General features: G+C 40.8%; 1 protein-coding gene across 1 annotated transcript in view; it reads right to left on the bottom strand.

Moving 5' to 3' along the window:
• Positions 1-25,746, bottom strand: part of ERICH3 (glutamate rich 3) — a 132,356-nt gene that overhangs the window by 45,404 nt on the left and 61,206 nt on the right. Inside the window, exons 5-11 of the mRNA XM_060232026.1 lie at positions 24,945-25,067; positions 23,501-23,662; positions 20,212-20,427; positions 18,481-18,658; positions 15,751-15,937; positions 4,809-5,095; positions 1,832-2,068 (exon numbers count right to left, since the gene is read on the bottom strand). Of these exons, the coding sequence (XP_060088009.1) occupies positions 1,832-2,068; positions 4,809-5,095; positions 15,751-15,937; positions 18,481-18,658; positions 20,212-20,427; positions 23,501-23,662; positions 24,945-25,067 (1,390 nt within the window). The remainder of the gene's footprint in view (positions 1-1,831; positions 2,069-4,808; positions 5,096-15,750; positions 15,938-18,480; positions 18,659-20,211; positions 20,428-23,500; positions 23,663-24,944; positions 25,068-25,746) is intronic.

Genomic DNA, 25,746 nt, shown 5'->3' on the forward strand with positions numbered 1-25,746 from the left:
GTGGTGGCGGTGGCCCTCTCCGTCGCTCGTTGTCTCGCGGGGGCCCGTGTGTCCGTTCTCTGAGGCCTCCGGAGCTGAAACGCTTCTTCCTCTGCTCGGTCTTCCAGCTCTGTTTCCCCTTGGTGGACTGCTTCGCCGCGTGGCTGGCCGAATGCCTTGGTGGCCCTCTCGAACGCCGTCGCCTCGTTGAAGGCTTGTTGTAGCGTGAGCTCCTCCTTAGCGAAGAGCTTCTGCTGCAGTCGTTCGTCTCGGAGGCCCCAGACGAAACGGTCCCTCAGGGCTTCGTCCCTTTTGTCAAAATTGCAGTTCCCGGCGATCTGTCGCAGGGCCGCCAGGTAGACCGCCGCTGTCTCCCCCGACTTTTGGTCCCTCTTGTGGAAGAGGAATCGGCGGGCGACGATGGACGGTTGGGGCGAAAAGTGGCCCGTGAGGAGTCTCACGACTTCCCGGTAGGTCCTCTCGGTCAGCTTAGCTGGAGCGGAGAGGCCTCTTGCGATCTCGAAAGTTTCTTCTCCACAGACGCTCAGCAGGACGTCTCTCTTCCTGTCGTCATCTTCGATCAGGTTCGCCCGCAGGTAGCACTCGACCCTTTCTGTGTAGGTCTCCCATCTCTCGGGGTGCTCCGGGTTGAATTCCGCAAGATGGCCCGTCGTTACTGTAGAGTTCGCCATGGTGGCGGCGGGCTGTGCGATCCTGCGGTCTCACGCCTTCCTCGTCTCCGGCCCGGTCAGGTTCCCCTCGGGGCGGCCGGACCTATCCAGATCCCATCCTCGTCGCCAGTGTAATGTACTGAGAGACGAGACGTGGTGAAGGCATAGGTCTTTATTGGCTAGTACATCACACGCAACTGACAACACGCGGCCGGGTCCGCTAATATATACATGCCTCCCGGAACATCCCCTTCGCTGGCCAGCCCAATCCTGGCCAGTTAAACTTCCCGCCCTTGGTCAGGATTGGCAGTGGCTTTTCCCGCGCTGCGCACGGCGACCCGAGGGTGGCTCGGGTCGCGCGGCGCTTGCGCTGAGTCCGGTACACTACACCTACTCCTGATCTTTTATTTAAACAGATATGAGAGAAGTACAATGGTATCTTAAAAACTTTCCTGGAAGCCAACACCCTTGAATAGACTTGAATAGGATTATGCAGTAGGACCTGCTTAGGACTGCTCTAGTAATGTCCAAAAAGTTCTTTAACCTATGTCAGATAATTACCATTCTCAAAAACAAGCAGTACAGGATATTTACATACAGTATGAGAGTGATGTTAAAGAAAATGGGGCAGGGTAGAAATATCAATTGTGTCTCTGTGATTCCCTTGCCTTCCACCATAACCACATCAATTTGGGGGCAGGAGAAAATCTGAGATTCATTCTCCACTGCACAAGGAAGTGCCTACTATCAAAAGGTCACGGGCATGCTCTGTATTCTACTGGTAACTGAACTCCTACTAATTCATAAAAATCTGGTTTAATAGCTCTGGCGTGAGGGTGAAAGTTCCTTGGAAAAGCCCACCTGCAAAAGGAGGATTCATGTTCTGTTTTTCTCCCCCACTTTCCTCCCCTTTTCTCTTGCAGGTGCAATCTGGCAGTTCTCAGACAGTAATTAAGAATCCAGAGAGGCTTTAGGGTCCAAGTTAGAAATATTTTAGGCATGACCTCAAAATACTGTGGCTATTTTGTGTTGAGTAGCACATTCTGCATCAACTTGGCAGTCTTACTGAATGATTACTTTTATGTCAACGAGCAAACAGATAACCCATTACAGGCCATATGTAACAAGTTAAACATGCATTAAAGCCTCCACTCTACGCCACTTTAAGGAAAACATCTAACCTTGTTTCTCTTCCCCTGAGTCACTCTCTGAGTATCCATCACTTTCATCTCGTTCACTGTCAGAGGCCTGCAAAGCTTTCCGTGATGAGTTTTTACTCTCCTTTTCATGATCTAAATTATCTTTTTCATCATCTGAGGGTGACTTTGACATTCCATTCATTTGATCATCAGCCTGTCCTTCTTCATTAACTTTCTCATCTGATTTCTCTTCATCTGCTTCAAAATCTTCATCATATGCTGAAATAAAAGGACAATTGTATAGTGAGACAGAAAATGGAATGCATAGTACTAAAGTTCTCATTAACTGAAAGGAGGTTACGTTCATTAGTCTTTGTATTCCTCTATCATTCTCTCTCTGGAAGAAGGAGGAGGAGGAGATTGGATTTATACTGCACCCTTCACACAGTCTCAGAGCAGCTTACAATATGCCTCCTTTCCTTTCCCCACAACAGACACCCTGTGAGGTAGGTGGGGTTGAGAGAGCTCTAAGAGAACTGCTCTTGAAAGAACAGTTTTAAGAGAACTGTGACTAACCCAAGATCACCCAGCAGCTGCATATGGAGGAGTGGGGAATCAAACCCGTTTCTCCAGATTACAGTTTGCCGGTCTTAACCACTATACCCAACTGGCTCTCTTAAGGGAAAAAAAATCAACAAACAATAAAGTTAACATGCTCAGCTATGGATTGAAACTTAGAATGGCATCAATATTTTTAAAAACACCATGTAATACCAGCCCACTTCATTGCTTAGTATCATCTTAAAATGAATTTACTGAAAGTTCTCATAATTTTAAATGAGCAAAATTAACAACAGAAGGGATAAGCGGAAGGCCTAAACTAGGAAGAGACATTCTAAACATAGTGTGAAGATCCAGAATGTTGTGTGCAACTCATAATATGTGTCCTTCAGCAGGTCCTGGTATTCACTCCGTACAAGTTTTTCTATTCCAGTTATAATATTCATGTTATACAATTTATCTAAGGCTCTTTAATTCTGAGCCTTTTCAAAGGGGTCCTCTTTGCCAAAAGAGATGCCTTGTTCAGCATGAGAGGACCCTTTGTAATCATACTATAAACTGGAAAGTGAATTGATCCTATCTGCAGTCAACTGTGTTGCCAGCAATCCGCATTTTATCCACCTTGCAGAGAAGCAACCAAATCTTACCAGGGAAAGAGATGCTGTCAGAACAGACACATACCAGCTCTCCCTTGTGACCACTTTTCCTCACCTCTCAAGTTTAATTGTTCACCCCTTTTGTTTCCAACCAACTTTTTCTCCATGTTCAAATGACAAAATGCCAAGGAGAAAAGGGAAAACTCATTTCATGTGGAACCAATTAGGCAAATAAACAATTATCTGTACTGTGGGACTTAAGTAGTAAGTAGATTGAGTCATATTGATTGAAGTTCCGCCTACATCTGGGACAGTGGGGCTGAGAGGGGTCCATCTCCTGAAGGGGAAAGGGGAGATTTAAAAAAAATGTACAGCTGGTAACTAATGAGGGAACTGCAATAAACTAAAAAATAAATTACATGAGTAGAAAAAATATATTTAGGAAGATAGAAACAATGCAAAGGCTTCACATTATATAAGAAATGATGATAGGAAGAGGAACAGATGGGGTCCAGGATTTTGTTATGGAGGGGTATTTTTTTTCTCTTTAGGAACAACCCAGATCTGCTCAGTGCTCTTTGCCCTTTATTGTACTGTACCACATCTAACTGCATGCATTTAAGATTAACTCATTATCTGGATCCTCGGTATGAAAACAGTGGATCTCAGTCCAAAAGTTTCACTTATAAATGATGCATATGATGAATTTGAAGACTAATGTCTCACAACAAGTGAGCAAGGAAAGCTGGAGTAGAATTAATAGCCACCTCTTATTATCTTTGTCACTTTACTCCTCCTTTCTCTGAATTCCTTCTTACTCTTCCTGTCCTTTCCTCCATCTTTTGACATTTCAACTGTAACTTCCTTTGTCTTTTTTTGCTTCTCAAATGCTGTAAACACTATGTATATTGCTATGTGTGCATCTTTAGCCATATTAAGTTATATTCTATTGCTATTCCTCTGGCATAGGTGGATCTTTCCCTTTTCTCCAGCAGTCCCTAAAAAGGCACTGATAAGGGAAGAAGGGTGCTCCCACATAAAAAAACCCACAAGTTGGTTAGCTGGAGGGGAGGAATCATTAACAGAATAGTGGTTAGATAAAATCACTAGGTGAACCTCTGTGTTTGGGGCTTGTTTTAGCTAATATTAGGGATGCTGTGAAAGTCACCATGAACCTGTTTGACAGGCTAATTCACTATGTTCAGAGGCATTGATCATCCTGAAATGGCTGTCAAATACGTTTGCATTGGGTTTTTAAAAGTTGACCACATGCAAAGATGCTGCCATTCAAACCAAACAGCAACCATTACTGTCATTAGAGACTTACCACAAACACTGAAAGGTAGGATTTTATTACAACACAGCATTTATTTATGACTGATTCATATGAATCATGACTGATTATAGTCTGGTTAACTGCCTGCTGAGCAGAACAGTCAAGCAGCAAGGAACTGAGGTGTGTGTGTAATATAATTCAACTGGGCTATGTGAAAATGTGCATGCGCAAAAAGCCAACCATACTGTACTGCATGGTTAGGAAGGAATACAGTGAAGCAACAAGCCAAAAAGTCCTGAACAAGTTGATGAATAGTCAAACCAATCATCATAAAAAAAAAATCCTAATGCACAATTGATACACAGGAAATGAGCCAAACCAGCAACAGTTTGAGTATCCCTAACTAAAATTGTTATGGTTTCTGGATCAATAATAAGCTGAATTGAAAATCAGGATATTGGCATCAATTAATAATAATAACACTTTTCTGCATTATAAGTAGCACTCCTTATGATGTGCAATCATACAACTTCTGTGTGTATGCTTATGGGTGAACATAAAATAAATGCATTTTCCCATACTCTACCATAATCAGGTATGCTCCTCAGGTTCCTTTCCCATTTAATTCTGGCTCCTTTTCGTCTCTGGACCTCCATTTCTATTTCCATGGAACTCCCTGAAAACTCTGTTTCTTCTTCCGGAGGTGAAGAAGTCATGGACACTGAGTCTTTGTTCTCCTCTGCACCGATGCTTTTGTCTGTTAGCTTATAGCTCACTTTTTTCCCCCTGAAATCTTTTTTTTCTTCATCTGCATCTAACAGTTTTTTCTTGGGTGGAAAAGGCTTTTTGTCCAGACCCATTGCAATAATACACCTGCCAAAAATATAATAGATTATAAAAATAGATAGTGGACAATGGAAGAATACAGAGTGGCCTTTCCTGGGGCTTAGTTACACAAGAACAAAAATACATTAATTTCTCCAATTTGCAAGAAAATTAGAAACCCTGTTCACTATACAAAGCCAATATCTGGGCAAGTTTCAGATTTTCAAATATATTCTATTTAGTTGAACCTACACAGCATCGGCTCTAGAGTGCATGGCACCCCAGGCATACTCCCTGCCACAGTGCCCCCCCGCCACCACCCCCTGCTGCCAGCCCTTCCTTCCTTCCACTGTGCTCCATTGTGCCCCCCTGCTTGCCGCGACGAGGCTGCCTAGTTTGCCTCTTTCTCTCTGCCAGTCCCTTTCTTCCCATCCACCATGCCTCCCTTTCCATCCTCCATGCCTCCCTTCCAGTCTGCCGTGCTCCACCCCCCCCCCCCCGCTTGCCACGACGAGGCTGGCACTACCAGCTTCGAGGCAGCTGGCAGGGCCGCATTTTGAGAAGAGAAAGCTGGAGAAGGCTTCACTCCCCCCTTACTTCCAGTTCTGGAAAGGAAGGGGGAGAAGTCTCCTCCAGCTTTCTCTTCTCAAAACACAGCCCTGCTGGCTGCTTTGAAATTGGTAGGGCCAGCCTCATTGCAAGTGGGGGGGGGCAGAGCGCGGCAGACTGGAAGGGAGGCACAGAGGCACAGAGGATGCAGCAGACAGGAAGGAAGGGGGTGGCAGCGGGGAGAGAGGCAAACTAGGCAGTTGTCTTCGACACTGGGAGGGAGGGAGCCAAGTGGGTGAGTTGGCCCTGACCCTACAGCAGAAATACACAGTATATGCCAGTATGAGGGAGTGATTAGAGCACTGAATTAGGACTGGCAAGAAATTCCCCCTGAGTTCACTGGGCAGCCTTGGGCCAGATAATCTCTGACAGCCTAACCATCTTGTTGTAAGGGTTAAGTGGAATCATTTACCCTGCCCTCAGTTCCTTAGAGGAAGTTTACAATAAAAACAGATAAAAATAGACTAAGACAGGAGACACAAAGTTGTGTATTGCTACATAAACTGTAAAAAATCTGTTTTAAAAATCTGTAAAACAAAAGCCCCGTATTTTCAAAGGAACTTAAGATGCATTCCTGATTTCAAAACACAGTGACTAAATTATTATTTTTACTGGCCACTTTATATATATTACAGATATTTCAGATAGAAAGACCACAAACAGATACACAATTCATTAAGTTGGCTCATGTTAGAGCTTTTAAATTATCCTCAGCTGAGAATCTTGAAGAAATGGTAATGACATCCCTCTTACCTCATCATGGATGGCTATATAACAGTTAATGAGATGTAAGGAAGCAAATTTTATGGGCTACAATTTCTGAAGCACTAGGTAGATAAACTGATTTTGGGAACACAAACTAATCTCTTAAACTAAAGCATCTACAATTTGTATTGTGAGATAGGGATAAACAGATAAATTAAATAAGTAATAATAATAAATGAATCATACAAAGTACATAAAAGTAATGGGGGTTTATTGTCTCTTATTTACAGATTATGAAAATTATTTGTCCAATTGGGTCCCACTACCTTTCTGCCACTTTGACTACATATTATGAAAAGACTTGCAGGAACTACCACTACTCCAAAGTAACCTACAAACTATGACTGGTTGGTTGTGATTCAAGTAGTACAAAAGATCTATCTACATTATTATTGACCCTCCCCCATGATAAGATAATGAAGAACCTGTTAGCATATTTTTGTATATTGGTCTCTGAAAGTAACACTGAAAATAGGGACAGATTAGCTCCTGGACCAATAAGCACCTACCTATGGTAATTTATGCTTTAGTGACATGCTAGACTAGGTGGTGCTGCCTTTGAAAAAAGTTTGGAAAGAGCAACTGGCTCAAAACACAGATGCTAGACTGTTGATCTGAAGTGAGACAAATGAAACATATAAAATAACTGTTTTGCAACATCCTCCCAGCTTTCTAGTTGGTTTCCAGGCCCAATTTAAAGTGCTTATGTTGAATTTCAAAGCCATAATCACTTTAGGTCCACAATGCAGCAATGACTGATTAGCACATACAAACCTATCCATTATTTAAATTCTTGGAAAACTTAAGTCCTGCTCCACCACATTAGGTCATATGGAACAAGACTCAGGATTAGCCTCAAACTGAACTCTTCAGGAAAGTCCACTTGATCTAATAATTTAATAACTGATCATTGCTGGTCTTCAAGCATGAGGCAAAGGCTGATATATTCCAGGGGAGATTTGATGTTCTGCTTCAAGCAGTGGACTTTCTAGTAGATCTTTACCTAATTTTGATTACAATACTCATATTTTATCTTTTCTATTTATTATGTTCTTACATGCCCAGGGAATGCTGTTCACCACTTTGAGGTCAGGTAGTAATTTTTCTCCAGGCCAGTTTTGCCAGGGATCCTGGAGAGTTTGGGGGTTTGTTTGTTTTTTTGCCATCTTCTGGGCATGCAGCAAGTGTCACTGGTGATGGTGGAGGGGGGATGTTTGTGAGTTTCCTGCATCGTGCAGGGGATTGGAGGTCCCTTCCAGTTCTATGATTCTATAACTGAAGCCAGCAGGGCTGCCAGGTCCAATTCAGGAAGTATCTGGGGACTCTGAAAGTGGAACCAGGAGCAAGGTTGTGACAGGCATGATTGAACTCCAAAGGGAGTTGGCCATCACCCTTAAAGGGGCCGTGTTCCTTTTATATGCCTTCCCTTCACTGAAAATAATGGCGGATAGGGGAGCATTCTTTTTGGGCTCACAGAATTGAACTCCCTGGTCCAATCTTTTTTTAAACTTGAAGGGTTTTTTGAGGAGAGGCACCAGATGCTATGCTGAAAATTTGGTGCTCCTACCTCAAAAAACAGTTTCCCCCAGAGCCCCAGAAACCCCCAGATTGATTCTCCATTACAACCCACCCCCACTTTCTGCTAACCCTGAAGCAGGCGAAGGGCCTCCAAACCAGGGGATCCCCTGCTCCCAACTGGAGATTGGCAACCCTAGCAAGCCAGAGTTTCTTAGGAGAAGCCATGATATTAAAACTGATGTAGGCTTAAAGTACCAATGTCTCATAAGTAAACATTTTCCTTAAATAAGACATGATTTGAAGAATCTTTGTGAAGTTCATGCTATCTTTTAGGCAGAGAAATTGCCACATACCCATAAGAATGTGGATAGTTTGGACATCTGTGTGGAGGGGGCATCCCTAATTCACATGCTTTGTGCACTCCTCAGAAAGCTGTTATCACACCAGAGACAGCATAACATTTACATAAATCATGCAGATGTCAGTCTGAAGAGGGGTGAAGATTTTGTGCATAGTGGAATATGCTTATCTAAAAAGTAATTTGGCTCCATGGGGATTCCCATTTCTTCTTCTTTCTCCTTTTTTGTTGTTGTTGTTTATAAAGTATTTTGTAAGATAGAAACAAGAGATTTAAAAATATGCAATGCATTTTATGGCCTGACCTTACTTGCAAATGAAAGGAGATATAGTAGAAATTAAAATTTCTAAGAAGGCCTTAAATTTTTGTTAACAAAACAAAGAATGGTTCTGATGTAACTATACTAAATATTTTGAAACTTCAGCAAAAATCATTATCTTTCTATATCAGGAAACATCCTGAAGAACCCATTCTCTGAAAGATAATTGTGATCCCAAATCTATTTATTGTAATCACTGCATACATTACACTACATGATAACCAGATACAAAGAAAGAGGGAAATAAAAGAAAAAAGAGAGAAGAGTGTTTATGGCAATTCATAAAGAGTACATAGATACGTCATATCTAAAAGTTTTTCATTCCCATACATAATGAAAATTACCCAGTATTCACAAAGTGTATTTGTACATTATGAATTATTTCTCTGCATACTTAGGTAGTATGTTCATTTAATTAGTAAGCATAGATTCCAGGTACAATTAAACCAATATTCTAAAGAATGGAATCCTCCTGTTCCCACCCCAATATGCCACTATAACCATTTCAGCAGTTGAAAACAGAGTTAAGAATAACTCAATATCTGAAGCAGCTACACATCCTTTAAATATTCTAGTAGAAATGTCTTAGAATATGATGGCATATTACTGTGAAACATATTATTGAAAAACGGAATCATTTTCACTTTTAACCAAAATAGATTTAAGTTTTGGACATGTCTGAAACACATGTATCAAACCTGCATATCCCTGACAACATCTCTAACACATCTGATAAATTTTGATAAATAATTACTAATCTGTGTGGTGTAAGACATTACACCAAAAGTGTTTTACAAAAAAATAATTTCCAACTCATTGAAATTAGTTTTGAGGTGATATTTTCCCAGATCCATCTTTATTCCTGTAAATCCAAACCAATTCACAAATCTTTCTTCCACTTCTTCATACAGCTTAAAGGGGTACTAACTAAAGTAAGTAACAATGGGAAAACCTGTTATTATTCCACTAGCAATAAAATTGTTATTGATTATAGATTCAACAGTGGTTTTGGGTTGCAAACCATACATAACTACTAGGGACAGGCACAAACTGAACCACAAAGCAAAATTCATGACAAATTTTCCCTTTTCATGGTTCAGGAACTAAAGTCCATGATGGCTCCATGGTCACAGACTTCCATGAACATTTAAGGCAGTTCATGGGGTTTATGCCAGTCCCTGGCCAGAGCAGAAGGCTGCAAAAACAGCTGAGTGGCTAGGAGTGTTCCCTGCTGCTCAGCTGTTTTGGGCTTTCTTTTACAGTTCCTTTAAAGTTTAAAGAGACTGCCAAAGTAAACCAGGAAATGGGAAGCAGCCTGTCCAAGGGTAGGGTACAGCTTTAACAGGGGAAACCCTCCATCCAGGAGAGTTTGGACACTCACCCACCCTCCCCCTGTCACCTGAAGATTCCCCCCAGACCTCCCATTGGGAACTCACCCAGGAGGCAAGTGGTGAAGGAGGCCAACTGTAGAGAAGGAGCGGCCAAGTAAGGCAGTCGATGGAGATGGCAGTCGAGTGGTGAGCCATGCAGCAGCAGGGCTGTGGCCATAGGTCGCGGCAGCAGTACAACAGCTGGGCCCACCCCAGGAGCTGTGGGGTGGCACTAGCAGGGAAGGAGGCTGCTCCAGCCTGGGGGCTATGTGAGTTAGGTATCCCTCATGGCTGGCCTACTTCCTACTGAACCTAGCTTTGCTATCACTCAGCTGTTTTTGCTGCTTTCTGAAAACCCAATTTACAGGGAATGCAGTCCCTTTAAATGAGGTTTGCTAGCCCACAAACTACAAATTGAACTGTGTTTATGTGGTTCATGCCTATCCCTAGTAACTAGTTGCCTTATTTGAAAAATGGGGGTTTTATTCTCTCTAACTTACATGTAACATCCTTGTACAGTGAAAATGTGATCATTTGATAACATATCTAATTTACGATTCCTCCAAACACTAAAATTATTTAATAAGAACATATCAAGTTGTTGGTTGCTGAATTAAGCAGAAGTTAGCGGTGAAGGACCAGGAGTAAGGGTGTGCATTCAGCTATATCCAAAAAAATACCTTATTTGTATTTTCTAGCTATTCTTTCAGCCAGATAGAGATTTGGATTTTTTTGTCCAGCTATCTGAAATTGCAAAGCCCTCAAAATCCCAAATATTTTTGGGAATGCCAGATAGTCAAAGTTAAAGGGTGTTTAAAGAGATTATAGTCCCTTTAAACCAGGGGCGTCAAATGTCCATCCCACAGGCCAGAATCAACCTGCCCAGGGCTTTAAACAGACCTTTCGGGTTCTTTTCACCCCCTTCCCCCTACTGTCCTCACACTCTGAAGCTCCGAGGCTGCCGAAGTTTCCATCTCCTTCTCCCTCATCTTTGTAGGCTGAAGCAGGAAGGAATTGTGGGCTTACAAAGCTGCAAAGAAAATGCAGAATAGAAAATCTATTCCGTGTTTTCCTTGCAGCTTTCTCCATGCTACAATGTATTTTAATGGAGTGGAGCTCAGTTTCACTTTTCAGGGTTTATCTGGCCAGTTAGAAGCTGTTCCTTGCTGGAGTTGTGTGACCTTGCAAAATAAAAGGTTGATGCTTTGAGCCAATATGTCTCTGCTGAATGGATCTTAGAACTGGTGCCTAGTGAGCACTCTAACCTGGGAACCCACAGCCAAAGGTGGCTATTACACTGAAGAGCCATTGCTCCATGCCCAGAAGATAACAAAAACTTCCAGGATCCCTTGCCAAACTGGCCTGGAGAAAAATTACTGACTTACTCCAAAGTGTCAATCACCATTTCCCTGGACATGTAAGAAATGGTAACAAAAACTAAGCATTGATGCAACACTTCCCACCCCCGTTCTCATGATCTGCCTAATTCACAGAATCAGCATTGCTGTCAGATGGCTAGCTAGCCTGTTTTAAAATCTCCCTTCTCTTTGAGAACTTTGCAATCTGTTGTAGAAGTATCTCATCTAAGCCTGGCTTGGTGGTCAACAGCAGACCTCCACCATAATATCACTGTTATTTCTTACTCCTTTTGTTTTTACCCAGAGACTCTCAACTGAACTGCCATGCTCAGAGTTTCATGAATTTCCTGAACAAGAGTTCAGTAGCACATTAAAGACAAACAAAATTTGTGGCAGGGTATGTGCTTTTGTGAGCATCAAATTTCTTAATCAGCCTTGGAAATATAGGTTGGACATATAAACTGTTATGACTGGGGGGTGAGGGCATACAGACCCATGGTTGGAAAGGATTAGAATACTATTCCATCCAAATCTCTGCTGTAAAGTAAGATCTTTAACGTACAGCATCCCACAAATCAACTCACACCACTCCAGACCACAGAATCAGAGGAAAGGCATGTTGCAAAATACGGTACTTCTAAAAAAATAGCTTCAAATGAGTCAAGCAATCAAACCAAGCCATGCAATACTGAGAAAGTTGAAAACCATTCTAGGGTCGCAAGCTAATTATAAACATTACATTTTATTGACAAATATCTTAAAGCTTATGACCTGGAAAAAAACTCTCAGCCTCTCTTTGCAATATCTACCTGCATTTGATTTTCTTCCTAGGACAGTTAGTTTTCAGGATGAAACTGACATATCAATAAGGATAAACCAATTCAAGAGGAGATTAATTTACAAACTAATGGGGTTAGAAACAAAGATCCACCAATGTCTGATCACCAACAAAGGCATTACCATTTTCCAGTTTCTGCTGCACTACTCCACCCCCACTCGGTCACCTGAGGATCAGAGACGATCCAAAACATATTGGGATGTGGTGGCAACAGATCAAGCAACAATCTATGGAAATTGGAGACACACTCCCCACACCTGAACAAAATGACCTATGGAATTTCACTCTGAAACTGTTTTATGTAAATGAAATAAATGAAACTGAACAGAAATTCAAAAATGTATAGATTTCATACAATTGGTTCAAAACATCTTTGTGCTTAGTAAGCAGGTGTGCAAGTTGATCCTGTGATTTTTTGACTCACTTAAGATTTCCATTCCAGTAATCTGTGTGACTGGAGAAATTGCAGAAACAGTTTGCAGTGTGGTAGTAATGGGTGCTAAGGAGGAAAAGGGTGAGAATACAAGCCCTCAGGCATTCCTCTGGCTTTGAAAGTTGTCTCCTCTTTACAAAACAAATTTGTTATCTCATACTTACTAATACAACAATTTAGTATTTCTGACATCTTAGTCCAGCTAATGGTTTCATTATGTATTAAATTTAATCCAGTCCCAGTTATCATTGCTCATTGTTAACTAGGTTTATTGTCTACTCTAACTTGACCAGTACACTAAATATATGGGGTATGTGTTTACATACCCATTACCCTAGGGAGTGCACTTGAAAATTTTCCATTTTAATTATATTTCAGGAAGGGCATGATTTTTTAATTGCTGATACCATCCTGGAAATCCATCTCAGGGACATTTCTCAGGTTCAGGAATATCAGCACTCAAAAATCAGGCCCTTAAAAATGTTAAAACATACATTTTAAATGCACACAGAGCTCTGCCCAGAGGAATCAGGACTGGTAAAGGAGAGGAAGAGAGAGAGAGCTCTCACCTGGGCTGTGGTGCCAGTGGTGCCGTAGACCTTTAAACTAAAAAGATCCATTGCCATAGACCTGGCCTATAGATAAATCAATGGACATTAGGGTCAGCATCTAGACTCAAGAGACCAGGTCTACTGCCAATTTAAACTTTAAAGGGCCACTGCTTTAAAGCAAGCAGAGGCGACAGGAGCAACAACGGAGAAATGAGATAGCCTGGATGCTGCATCTGGGCCACAGACCCAATGCTGCCACAACTCTTTAAAAATTAAAGATCCACTGTGATAGACGATGCCTAGATTGAGAGGCCTAGTACACTGCCTTTTGATTCCAATGGGCACTAGACCTGGCCTTTGAGTTGAAAGACAAGGTCTCCCACTGATTCCAATGGGTGGGGAAGACCAGGCATCTACAGACCAAGTCTACCACAGGGATCTTTAAAATTTAAGGTATATCTAAAGCTCCACAGCAATATTGGCACTATGGCCCCACTATCTCTCCCTTGTCCCTTACGGCTCCTGCTGCCTCTCCTGAATCCAAAACATCTAAATAATTTTTATCACTCCTGAAAATTCGAGTGGGTTTGGGGTCAGTTCAGATATCCCCAAGCTGAAACAGGGAATTCCAGGAGTATTTTCAATGCAAGAATATCTGAATGACCATCCCTACATTAAACTTTCATGCATCTGAAGTTGGCTGTCATGTATTAGAAATTAGGGATGGGCACAGACCAGAAAATGCTGGTTCAGTTCACGAACAGAACTGGACTGGTTCCCGGACCAGTTCACAAACAGAACCACAGTCTGGTTCACGAACCAGTTCACGAACTGGTCCTGTTTTTAAAAAGCCCCACAACGCTTCGAGGCTCCAAAATGGCAGGTTGTCTCCAGCTCGCTGTCCTCAATGTACCCACCAAGTTTGGTCCACATTGGACTTTGGGGTGCTGAGTTACAGACCCCTAAAAAAGATCTGTAGGTAGTTTGGGTTCCTGAGTGGGAGAGGAGAGTGGAAACCCCCCGGGCAGAGACTCAAGCAACGCAGGAAGAAACGAGGTGCTTTTTGGAGGAGCAGAAAGGGGACCCAACAGCCAGGGAAGAGGGCAGTTAGCCAAGCTCTCCCCAGAAATTTTTAGGTAGTTTGGGTGCCTGAGTGGGAGAGGAGAGGATACCCCCCAGGCAGAGACTCAAGCAATGCAAGAAGAAATGGGGTGCTTTTTGGAGGAGCAGAAAGGGGACCCAACAGCCAGCAAGCAGGGAAAGGGCAGTTTTCAGAATCCACAAAAGTGAACAGTCCACCCCCAAATCAGATCAAAAACATGTTTTAAAAGAAAAAAATCTATCCATGTTCCCCAGTCCTCAAAGCAAAGAAAAAGGTGGGAGGAGGAGGAGAAAGAAATGTAGCTCTGAATGCAAGGAAAGGAGAAACGAGAGAGAGGTGATGCTTTTACTCTGGCAGTTTGTATAGAGGTCAGGAGATTCAACAGGTTTCTCCACCCACCCCAGTAATTTTTCCCCCTTAGTCCACCAAAAGATATTATTTCATGCACAAGGAGAACAAGACTCGCAAAAAATATACATTCCTCCCTGCCCCCCCATCCTGAGGAAGTCAGATCAATGCCTGTCATTGGAAATCAGACTTGCCTGTCTGCTTCGGATTGTCACTATTGGTCCCTCGATGGCTGGAAATATCCCACCCATACCCAAGTTTCTTTGCCAAGAATGCACGAGAGGTTCTGAACCAGGCAGAAAGTTCAGAGACTTCCTGGTCCGAACATGTGATTTTCAAACCGAATTGTCCGAACCTCTAACAAGGTAAAGTCCGGGCCAGATTTTAGTTCGGTGTTCAGGTCTGTGCCCATTCCTACTAGAATTCATGTCAGAAAAGAACAGTTACATATTGCTACAGTTACCCAGAGGGATAGCTGTATTACTCTTCTGCAGCGAAACAATAAAGAGTTCAGAGGCCCTTAAAGACTAACAAATATATTGCCGTATGAGATTCAGTGAAGTCACAACTCATTCCTTAGAAGCATAATGCTACAGACAATGAACAAAATGAACTCTGGCCCCCAAAAGCTTATGTCATGGAATTCACTGTTATAAAATAAAAGCATAGCTATTCTTCTGGAATTTGAAATCAATAAGATCTAAGATGGTACACTGATACCCGAAGAGCCATGATGTCCTGAAATAATAATTTTGTGGCAAACTCAAGAATGCATCTGATGAAATCAGAACTCATGTTAAGAGCAATGTTTCCTCTAAGCTGAGTTAGTGTGAGCTAGTTTTTTAGTTTCAAGCGCACACATTTTTTGTCTTAGTTCAGGAAGGATGACCCCAGAGCAAACTAATTTATGCATTAGCTAAATTGCTTGCTCACAACTGTAATGCCAGTAGCTCACAAGACTCCACAGCTTAGAAGGTGTATTGGTTAAGAGTATGTTAGAATACATTTTACTAGTCTTTCAGTGCTACTGGACTTGTGTTTGATTAAATTAGAGCGATGTTTCACTTCGGTGTCTACTTTAAGTAGTGTTAAGGTCCCAACAGAATTAAATGAACAAAAGTCAATTATCCATACTTATAACAAGGAGATGATCTTTCCACGTTGACAAAACCAAAGTGTCCGTGCTTGCCTCCTAGCCGAGTACCCTTCCGATGTTTGTATTCGCAGCAAGAACTTAACCTGCCCACTTGCATTCCATTGAGATAAAAGGTAAGGCTAAAGGGAAAGCCATGGTGCCGTTTGGAGGTGAAGTGGAAAGTATCTGGAATTGGAGAAAACAAAATGTTTTTTGCTATTTGACTCTGTTTAAAGAGTGTTAAGAGACAGCTCATACATGAATAAAAAGCAAGTGACACATTATTCCTGGAGCTGCCCATCTTTAGAAAGGTGGGAGGTATGTTTGTGCACTCTTTTACATCAAAGACTTTGTATGTTGAAAGTAGTCCATAAGGGAAAAGACTAGCATTAAACGATCTCCCTGACGTGATAGCATTCAAAATGCTGGGCTGGGAGGTTTTTATGTGAGGCAACATTTGAACATTCAATTCTCAATTTCTAGTATAGAGAGAAATATAATAGGTTTTTTTTCAAGTTTCAGTTGCTTCCGAGACATAAGTAAAAGTATAGTGAACAAAATGCTTCACAACAGAAAGAGCTGTACAGTAATACATACTTGTGAGTTAGGAAGAGGAACTAAGTTCATAAGGTTTAAGAAACACTAGTCTAGAAGTAAAACCAAGCAGCCAGTTTTGCCCAATAGGCAAAGAAAGACTCAAGAAGCCATAAATTCATCAAATGAACAGTTTCTCAACGGTGCACTATTATTAAACGGTAACCCACTTCAATTGTTTTGTTGTGGAGATGAAGGCCATGACTGTAAAGCACTTCATTCATTATGTTGTCATGTGAAAAAATCAATAAATGTTGTACATATATATCAATGAATATTTTTTCTCTGCCTTGTGCATGATGGCTGTTACTTTTTATTCTCTGGCTTGTCAGTTTTTTCTCCTTTTAGCTCTGATTTTCTGATTTGAAAGTGTTATGGGACAGTGATGTTTTTAATATTGTATTGTATGTTCTATTTGTGTTGATAACCTTTTAAAAACATTTTAATTGCTTCAGCTATTTTCAGTAGAAAACATGGAATACAATACTTTTTACTGAATAATTAGATGACACTCACAGCCTGATCCCACTTGCTCAGCAAAATACATTTACCTAGCTTTTTAGCAGAAACTTCCCCACTAGGTATGGTACTCTCACCCCACTTTGTGATGATCTCCAAACCCATTCTTAATCTATCAGGAAACACACATGCACAAATGCACACACACACATCTTTCAATTTCCAAGTGGCTATCAAATCCTGCTCCTTTTTCAGTATCTCAAAGATCCACTTTTCTGATTACTACTGGGCTTCTGTCAATGTTCCAATCACATCTCACTCCAGTCAATTTAATATCCTCCTTCCTAATCTTCCCTGTTTCTTCCCTGTTACCCTTCCCTAAATGTTATTTTCTGTCATTGTGATCTCTTGTATTGCTTTGCCATCATATGATATAGGAAACATACAGTCCTTATTTTCACAGCTCTCTCAATAAGGTTCTTTTGTCTCAACACATTTCCTACTGCTACCCTTGTATCTTTCCACATTCCTTCTGTTTTGGACAAACTCATCTGCTTCTGTGATCTTCCTCCCACTCATTCCTACCACCCCACTCATTCCTACCACCCCACTCAGCTAACCTTAGAGCCCTCCCTCTAAGGAACTGTCCTCCTCCGGAGTAAGGCTCTTTGTATTGGAATAAGTTTCCATAGTTAGCCAAGTACAGTGATGGGATATAACTCACTAAGCTGGATCCCATGGATCCATTCTTCTAGCAATTATGCTTTTCCCTAGTACAAGAAACCTTGCCCAGCTGCAAGAGGTTCTTGGGGAGCAAATCCATGGGGTTCAACCCCACTATTTCTACTTCTCTGCGATGCAGCTTTGGATACATACAAAGCCTTCCCCATTAAGTAGGCTACTGCTGCCTTCTCCTTCAATATCTTACAGTTTGGGTAGAAAGCCTTCCCCTGTATCATCCTAGCCTGCTTCTTCACTGTCAACTGGTTGTTCTTTACTCATTAATCCTGGCCTTCTCCCAGACTACTCTCTTGTCCATCTACTGTGGACTCTTAACTTCTTGGCATGGAATACAACATAGTTATGCTGTGTACAGCATTAAACACAGGAAGGAGCTGAATAAATGTCAAATATTAGTAGAACATAAACCCATCCTCAGTGCAATAGCATGATATTAATTCTACCTAGCATAGTATTCTTCCCCAGGTTGCATTTGTGATTACATCTGAAACAGCTCTGCTTAAGTCAACAGAGTCCCCATTGATTCAGATTCTGAATCAAACCTCAAGAGTGTATTCATTTCCCTTCTGGAGCAATAAACATCTCACACTGATATATTACAGCTTCGTGTAAGCAGATAATTTGGTATTCATTTTACCCCAGCAAGCATTTTATTAACCATACATCACCATCCCAAAATTAATCTAACCCACAGTATTTTGTTAAATCACTCCTGTACAACCCTTTTTCCATAATTTGCAAAAGTAATTGCAGTCTCATTTTCAATCATGGAACAGTAAATCTAGACTTAGTTTGAGGCAGCTGGTATATAAGTCCCTGGACACACATAACTAGACTGAGTGTCGCAAAAATAATTTTGCTACCACTTCAACAGTTTATTCATATGAAAAAAAGTTTGCCAGAATTAAAATGAAGTCGGGCTTTTTCATGCTCACCTCCCTCCAGCACTTTGCCTCTGTATACACAAACATTTTCTCCTCCACAGTGCTGTTGATATATTTTTATTTCATCTCGGCGATCAAAAAGGTCATGGCACAAGTGCACATTTTTCCCCAAATACATCATGGTAACATATGCGTTGGTGTGTAGAGGCTTGTAGAACTTGCCTGTGTCCTGTATCAAAGAGGACAGGAATCCAATGAAATACCTGCATTTTTGTATCACCAAACATTGGCTCTGCACTTCGCTGTTAAAAGACCAGTCTGTGCTGCCAGCATGCAGCAACCACATGCTAAAACAGAAGAAAGGAAAAACACGGATATCACCCTGACCTCTTTCAATTAAGAGGGCCAGATAAAAATGTGACAGAGAGACCAGACAAGCAGAACATGTAGCAAAGTGACAAATAACTGGAGATTAGGCATGGACAATTGCTCTGCTAAAATTCAAATCAGTCATCCACCACCTTGCTGTGTGTTCCATATAGTAAGGGCCCAATGAAAGTGCTACCTTAAACTAACCTGGGTGAGCTTTGGCTAACCAGACGTTTGCTAACTGAAAATTCTACTTTGAACTTCCCTACTTATACAAAATTGGGGGAAATTAATTTTGCCTGAGTCTTTTTCATATTGCCCTTACTTTTTGGTTATACAGGGTGTTATATACTGGGCATAACATGGACATAACATAGGGCTAGATCCAAATGAAGATTTCTCACGTTCTCCCTCCTGTCATTGCTCCACACATTTCCTGAATTGCTGTCCCTATGACTGAGGGGACCACCTCAAGAACTGGCATAATGTGGGGTCAGCCATGGGGGAACTGGTAAAATCCAACCCCTCTCCTCTGATAGCAGAAATGCCTTTGTACCAGTGAAAAATGGTCAGGAAATCCAACACATAGAACTGGACATCCAGTTATCAAATACAGTTACCAAATCCCAGTTACCAAAAAATTGCTTAGCAAAGAGCTGTAGATATATTGTGTAAGAGAAAAAACTACATGGTTGCATTTATATCCCGCCCTCCACACCAAAGCAGACTCAGGGAGTCTTCTAACTATATGAGAACTAGGTTTCAGTTACAAGAAGATCCATGGGTGATGCTCCATCTTTTGAAAATTTACTAAATTTACAGCCCCAGAATTTAAGAACAAAGTTTGTTAGCCACAACAAACCATATGCCAATAAGTGTTTTCAGTGGTCCAGTATTATGGAAATGAAATACTGATCTAACAAACAAGACCTGCAACTTAGACCAGCAAAGTGTGTGTGACAATTAGTTGTTTGACTGTGCTTTACACTTTCTGAGTTAAAACATCTTTTCCACCTGCATGTAGACTCCCAAGGACAGTCACTGTTCTCAGAATCATATTTCACAGGGCTTTTTTGTAGACAAAGCTCATCAGTAACTCATTTGCATATTAGGCCACACTCTTGACACCAAGCCAGTCAGAACTGTGTTCCTGCTCAAAAAAAGCCCTAATATTTCAGTTTGTTTAGCGAGTATAGTACTGAAAATCTAAAGTGAAACAATCTGAGTGAGCAAACTGCATTCATTCAAAGTACACGTTAAAGGAAGTGAACTACATACCAGTTAAGGGTTTTCTCCCCTCTTCTTAACAAAAGCAAATATTTCATCACTTCTTTATATACTTAGCAAAGTGTATTCAGAAATTAACAACTTGGACTACAACATAGAGATAGCGGGAAGGAAAAGATCTATTACCTTCATTAATGATTGTTCCAAACCATTTGGTGCAGTTGTTGGACGGTATCGTCGACTTCTTGATGTTCCAAATTTCATCATATTGATATTTTTCTCAGTTTTGGGGGGTGAAGGTGGTATAGGTATCACATAATTGTTAATGATGGGAAGCTGGTATGGGGATATTCCAGATGAATAATCCATTGAATACGTTGGTCTTAACAAACCTCTCTCTCCCTGAAATCATGTTTGTCAATAGTTAATTGTCCTACTTATGTAACAATCAGACTGTAAGGATTAAAAACACATTACGGTTTTATCTATATATATATTTTGTGTTTATGACATAATTTTTTTTTTGCAAATGTGGTATCCAGGATTGCTTTATTAAGGAAGAAAATGATGTCATAAGAAAAAGGAAACTGTAATCCTTTCCTCTCTTGTCAATTTACTCTATGGAAAAAAACCATCCATGAACTTCTTTCACCTCCACATAAGAAAAAATACAGACATCTGCCCCAGTTGGAATACAGGCAACTTTGGGGTGGGGGAGCTCTCCAGTAAGAAAATTGCAAGAAAGGAAAGAGTTATCTTTTCCTTTCTCCCCACACCTACCCAAATAAAGCAATTCCAGAGACTGTATTTGCATAAAGGGGGAATTAAATAAGATAGAAAATGTAACATACAAATGAGGTTCAAGCGCAGTTGTAGATATTTTTGTTTGATTACAGTGTTCTAATAATTGAGATTTTTGTGCATGCATGTAGGTGTAGAGTCACCTGTGAATTTCCGGTCTGCTGTAAACTGCAAATTCTTATTTTGTAACACTGCTTTACACCTTAGCACCTTTAACCAATTCTTATTAATTCACAATCGATATCCTTATCAAATCTTTAACAAATCTTTAAAAGATGACTTTTCAACTTTTTCAATGAATGCACGATGGAATGAGATTCATAAACCACTTAGTAATTTCATGTCCTGACCCAGATTTAAAAACATATTCCATATGTTTTGATCTTGTGTATGCCTGAGGTTAAGCAGTGAGGCCTTGATTAGTCCATGTTTTATTATCTTCAAGAGTCTGGAAATAACCACATGGATTTCCACAAACCCGTTACTGGCTCAATCTTTCCACTGGTGCTAATTGCTCAGTAGGGTTTGATTTGTGTGTGTGTGTTTCTTAATTTTATGAGATTATTTTCCATGAGATTAATTCATACTTTACAGGGCACACAATGTTAAACACTGTGTGAAGGGGAGATATGTACCTATACGTAAGCAGTGAGCACATTCCAAGGAACTGTGACCGATCTTCCCGCATATTTACAAAAATGTTTCTCCTTCATATTAAACAGTGTGTTTTCCGGGAGTAATGTGGTATAGATGAAGAAAACACATTTGTTGTTGAATACACATGAATTTACCACCACTAACTATAGCAGTGCTAATGATTGTCCTTGAAAATGTCCATCTATGCTCTAGTCATTAATTTGAACCATCACAGCCAATTTGTATGGCTCATTACCAAACAGTTTCAGAAAGGGTATGTTCACACTACACTTAATAATGTGTTTTGCAACTGGATTTTTGCTATTCTTACACAAGTAAAAAATCCAATCACAAAACACATTATTTAGTGTAGTGTGAATGCACCTGAAGTGTACTTTTAAAGTACTTAAAATCTAAAGTACTATTAAAGTATATATGTTATAAATAACATTGATAAATTACTTTCCAAAGTTGTTTTTGGATTCCATATTCAAGCAAAAATCAGGACAACGAAAGTTGGTTTCTAGTCCACATGATTGTGTGGACACTCCATAGTGAAGTGTCAGAGGGACTATTCCCTCTGATTTCCTGTAGTGAACTGAATATGTGTTTCAGGGCCCTCATGTCCTTTTGCTACTTCCAATCACTAGCAAAACCACAAAAAGTATAGAAAATGACAAACAGGAAATGAAGAAAAATTAAGCAATTTTGCTTAATATGGATAATTCAGCCTTGGATCCTCTTCAAGAATTCCTAGTTCTGCGACAAACAGAATATTCCAGTGGTAAAGAAAGGTGTGTATTTAGAACTGAACAATGTGGAGGGGGGAGCAGACTGGCCATTTAACTTACAGGGAAGTTTCCCTAGAGGGCCACTGGGGGAAAGGAGCAAGCCAAGCCTCAGCAACCTTACCATCAGCGGCCACTTGACTTGCATCCTTCCTCCGCAATGATAGTTGGTATCAGCTCACCAATTGTTACTTTTTCCACTGCTGCTAAGAAACAACAGATGAATCCATGGATGAGCCCATTGTTGGTACTGCTGAGCTAAGCAGACCCTACAGCACTGGCTCATAACATAGTACTGCAGGGGCTGCTCAGCTTGGCTTGCTCCAGTCTATTCCTGAGGGGAAATACTCTGACTAAAACTGATGGTGTGAAAAACACTAAACAATTGTTAAAAACACATAAAACATAAGCATTGATGTTCTAATACTGGATTTTTAGTTATGCTGGAAAGGAGGAGTCCTTTAGCCTCCTTGGTACCAGGTGCTAAATTAAATTTAATTTCCAAAAAGTGACAGGAAAAGAGCCAAACATTTGAACAAAGTTTGACAAAATGTGAACACAGAGAAATTGCATATCTGCAAATACTATTTTGATGCACTTGAACTGTAGTTTAAAGCTTGAGTAAAAATCAGGATTGTAGTTAGCTACTATCCCTGTGTGGAGCCACAACATTTCCAAATGACACCCCACTCTCCTTGGATAACTTGTATGGGAGGGAAGCAACAATTTTGTAGGGGAGAATTCTGACCCAACCCTCTGGTAAAACAGTTTGCTACCTGCTTTAAGATGCCTTTTATCCTTTTGAAATATCTTCCCATACTCACTGACTAGTAACAAAAGAGGGATTACTTTTTTGCCAATTGTTTTCCAATTATAAAAATAAGCACCTGTTTCTTAAACAGGAATGCTCATGTGTCAAACTAAAAGCCTACTAGTTTTTTAAAGAAAAAAAACTAGTAAGGTAAAACCTAGAAGGCCATTGCATCCACAGCAGTCCTGGTACAAGCCCCCCATGGTATGACAGAACCTTCTGCCTGAACATTAGCCAATACAGAGTTAAAATATTATGCTAGTCGTCTAATAACTTATATATAATCTATGTAACAGCCACGACAATTTCCTCCAGAGTTCTTTGGTTACAGTTGTCCGAGGGGAAGTATAATGGGTAATTAGATTTGTTTCACTATACTGAATATAGCTGTTGATAATTCTTTCTACCATAGTGCTTTTATAAAACAGCAAAATCTAACCCCACTGGCAAAACGATGCACTTTTTCACACGTTGAGAACTTTGGTCTGGAACTTGAAGCAGTCTTGAAAATCGGTTCTGCCATGGCATTGCTGTAAAGTGGCTGCAGTCGGACTGGATGCTGTATGTTTCCTGGTGCAGTGCTTGGTCGAGGACTGGTAGCCTAGACAATGTAAATAAATGGGAGAGAACACTTAAAGAGCAAGTAGCCAAGGACACTGCTGAAGTCTAAATATCACTCAGCACATGACTTAGGAATACACATTTCAAAATATATTGGCCCACAGCAGCTTATATCCATTACACTAACTGGGAAATGAAGAAAATCATATGGGATGCTTTGCTCAGTTGTAGTGACAATACATTGCAATTATCCACACTTAATTATATGCAGAAACAGAGAATACAGTTTGCAGAAGATCTTCATTGTGAAACAAAGTTAATTAGTTCTAAATACTGACATTCTACAGCTAGAGTACAATTATATTAATTTATACCTAAAAGAGTCAGTAGTTTTACAAGACAAATATGCAGAGAACCACATTCCAGTCTTCACTCAGTGTCAAAACTGGCTGGGTGGCCATTGCAGGTCAGAAAAAGCCAAGAGTGTGTTCCTGGAGGGCAGTCAAAGTCAAAATGAGGGAAACCAAGTCAAGAGTTCAAAGCCAAGAAAGCCATTGTGAAGGACTGTTCAAGAGGCAGAGTCAAGCAGTTCAAGGGTTACTCACAAGCAGAAGTCAAGCAGAGTCAAAAACTGTAGCCAGAAGCCAGTCCAAGGTTCACACAGGCAAGGCAGGATTCAAAACAATGGCCAGTTGGCTTTTTCCTTCCACACCTAGTAGCCTCTCTTGCTTGTTTTTCATAAGCATGTGGCTAAGGGTCCAATTTGCAGCCAGATGCTCAGGAGTAATTCTGCAACTATTCAAGCAACTGGCATCAGGCCAGGACACAAGCAATGCTGGAGGGTTGGAAACTATCAGCTTAGTTTCACCTATAGACTCATGGATGGAGACTAGAATGGTTCTGCATCAGTTGTTGGCTGTAAATCCTTATCAGCCTGCAGCTCATCCTTCTGCTTGCTGGCTTCTGCTGACTCAGATCTGGCTCACATAGATCCTCTTCTCACAGTCCTGACTGACCTATGACAGTGGCCTTCAGCAAGTTGCTGCCTTTCAACTTAAGTTACTTCATAGAGTTATTGTGAGGAACAAATGCAACAGCTCTCTGTATGCCAACCTGAGTCGGTGGGGAGAGTAGTAGGATAAAAATGTGGCTAACATATAAATAAAGATCTGACCTTCCTCCAGAGCAGCAAATAGGAAGCATCACTTTGATTGCAGATGGAACAAGGCTGTGTCTGATGATGGTATAATTGGGAGTCTGAATATAGGATAGATCAGTAATGGGATACCTTTTGCCCTACAGGTCCTCATTATAACACTCACCAAATGACCTGATTGTCCTCTGTCACCTAATTTGCGGTGCCCAAAATGCTTCTTTGGTGCAGTGGGTGGGTGTGGAGAAAGCAGGAAATGTGTGTCTTCTGCTGACCTTCTTGATCGTTCCACCTAGATGAAGGGAAAATTGTTAGTCTTAGCTGCCTGAGAAAGAGTTGCTGTTAGGAAATCAGTATGCTCCCTTAACCCTGCTGTTGTGAGTAATGTCTGAATAACAATTTTGCCAGGCAATTACATCAGCATTTTGATCATCAGTCCTCAGAAAAGAATCAAGACTAGCAACTATATTTGGGGATATGGATCATTGTTTCTAAAAACTCCTTGTATAATATGCTTATACAAAAAAAAAAAGACTGATTAAATTAAGACTAGCAGGATATAGATAAAAGAGCATCAAGAACAGGATGAGAGGAAGATGTGGAAGAAATATGAACACAGTGGCTTTGTCAGATTACAGAATCTGACAACACACTTTTCTAAGAGAACTTGTGCCCAATATGTCAATGTGATGTAGTGGTTGAAGTATCAGACTAGGATCTGAGAGACCATGATTGAATTGCCACTCTGTCTAGTAAGCTGGATGGATGGCCTTGACCAGTCAGACACTCCCAGTCTAATCAACCTCACAAGGCTGCCATGAGGATAAAATGGAGGTGAAAAGAACAATGTAAGCTGCTTTAGGTCCACAATAGGGAGAAAGATGTGGTATATATAAAGGAAGGAAATGAATTAAGTAATTTTTCTGTGTTCTTAGGAAAGGCATAAAGTGTATACTTGTATATATACATGT

Source organism: Heteronotia binoei, chromosome 2 (assembly GCF_032191835.1).
Source record: "Heteronotia binoei isolate CCM8104 ecotype False Entrance Well chromosome 2, APGP_CSIRO_Hbin_v1, whole genome shotgun sequence".
Lineage (NCBI taxonomy): Eukaryota > Metazoa > Chordata > Lepidosauria > Squamata > Gekkonidae > Heteronotia > Heteronotia binoei.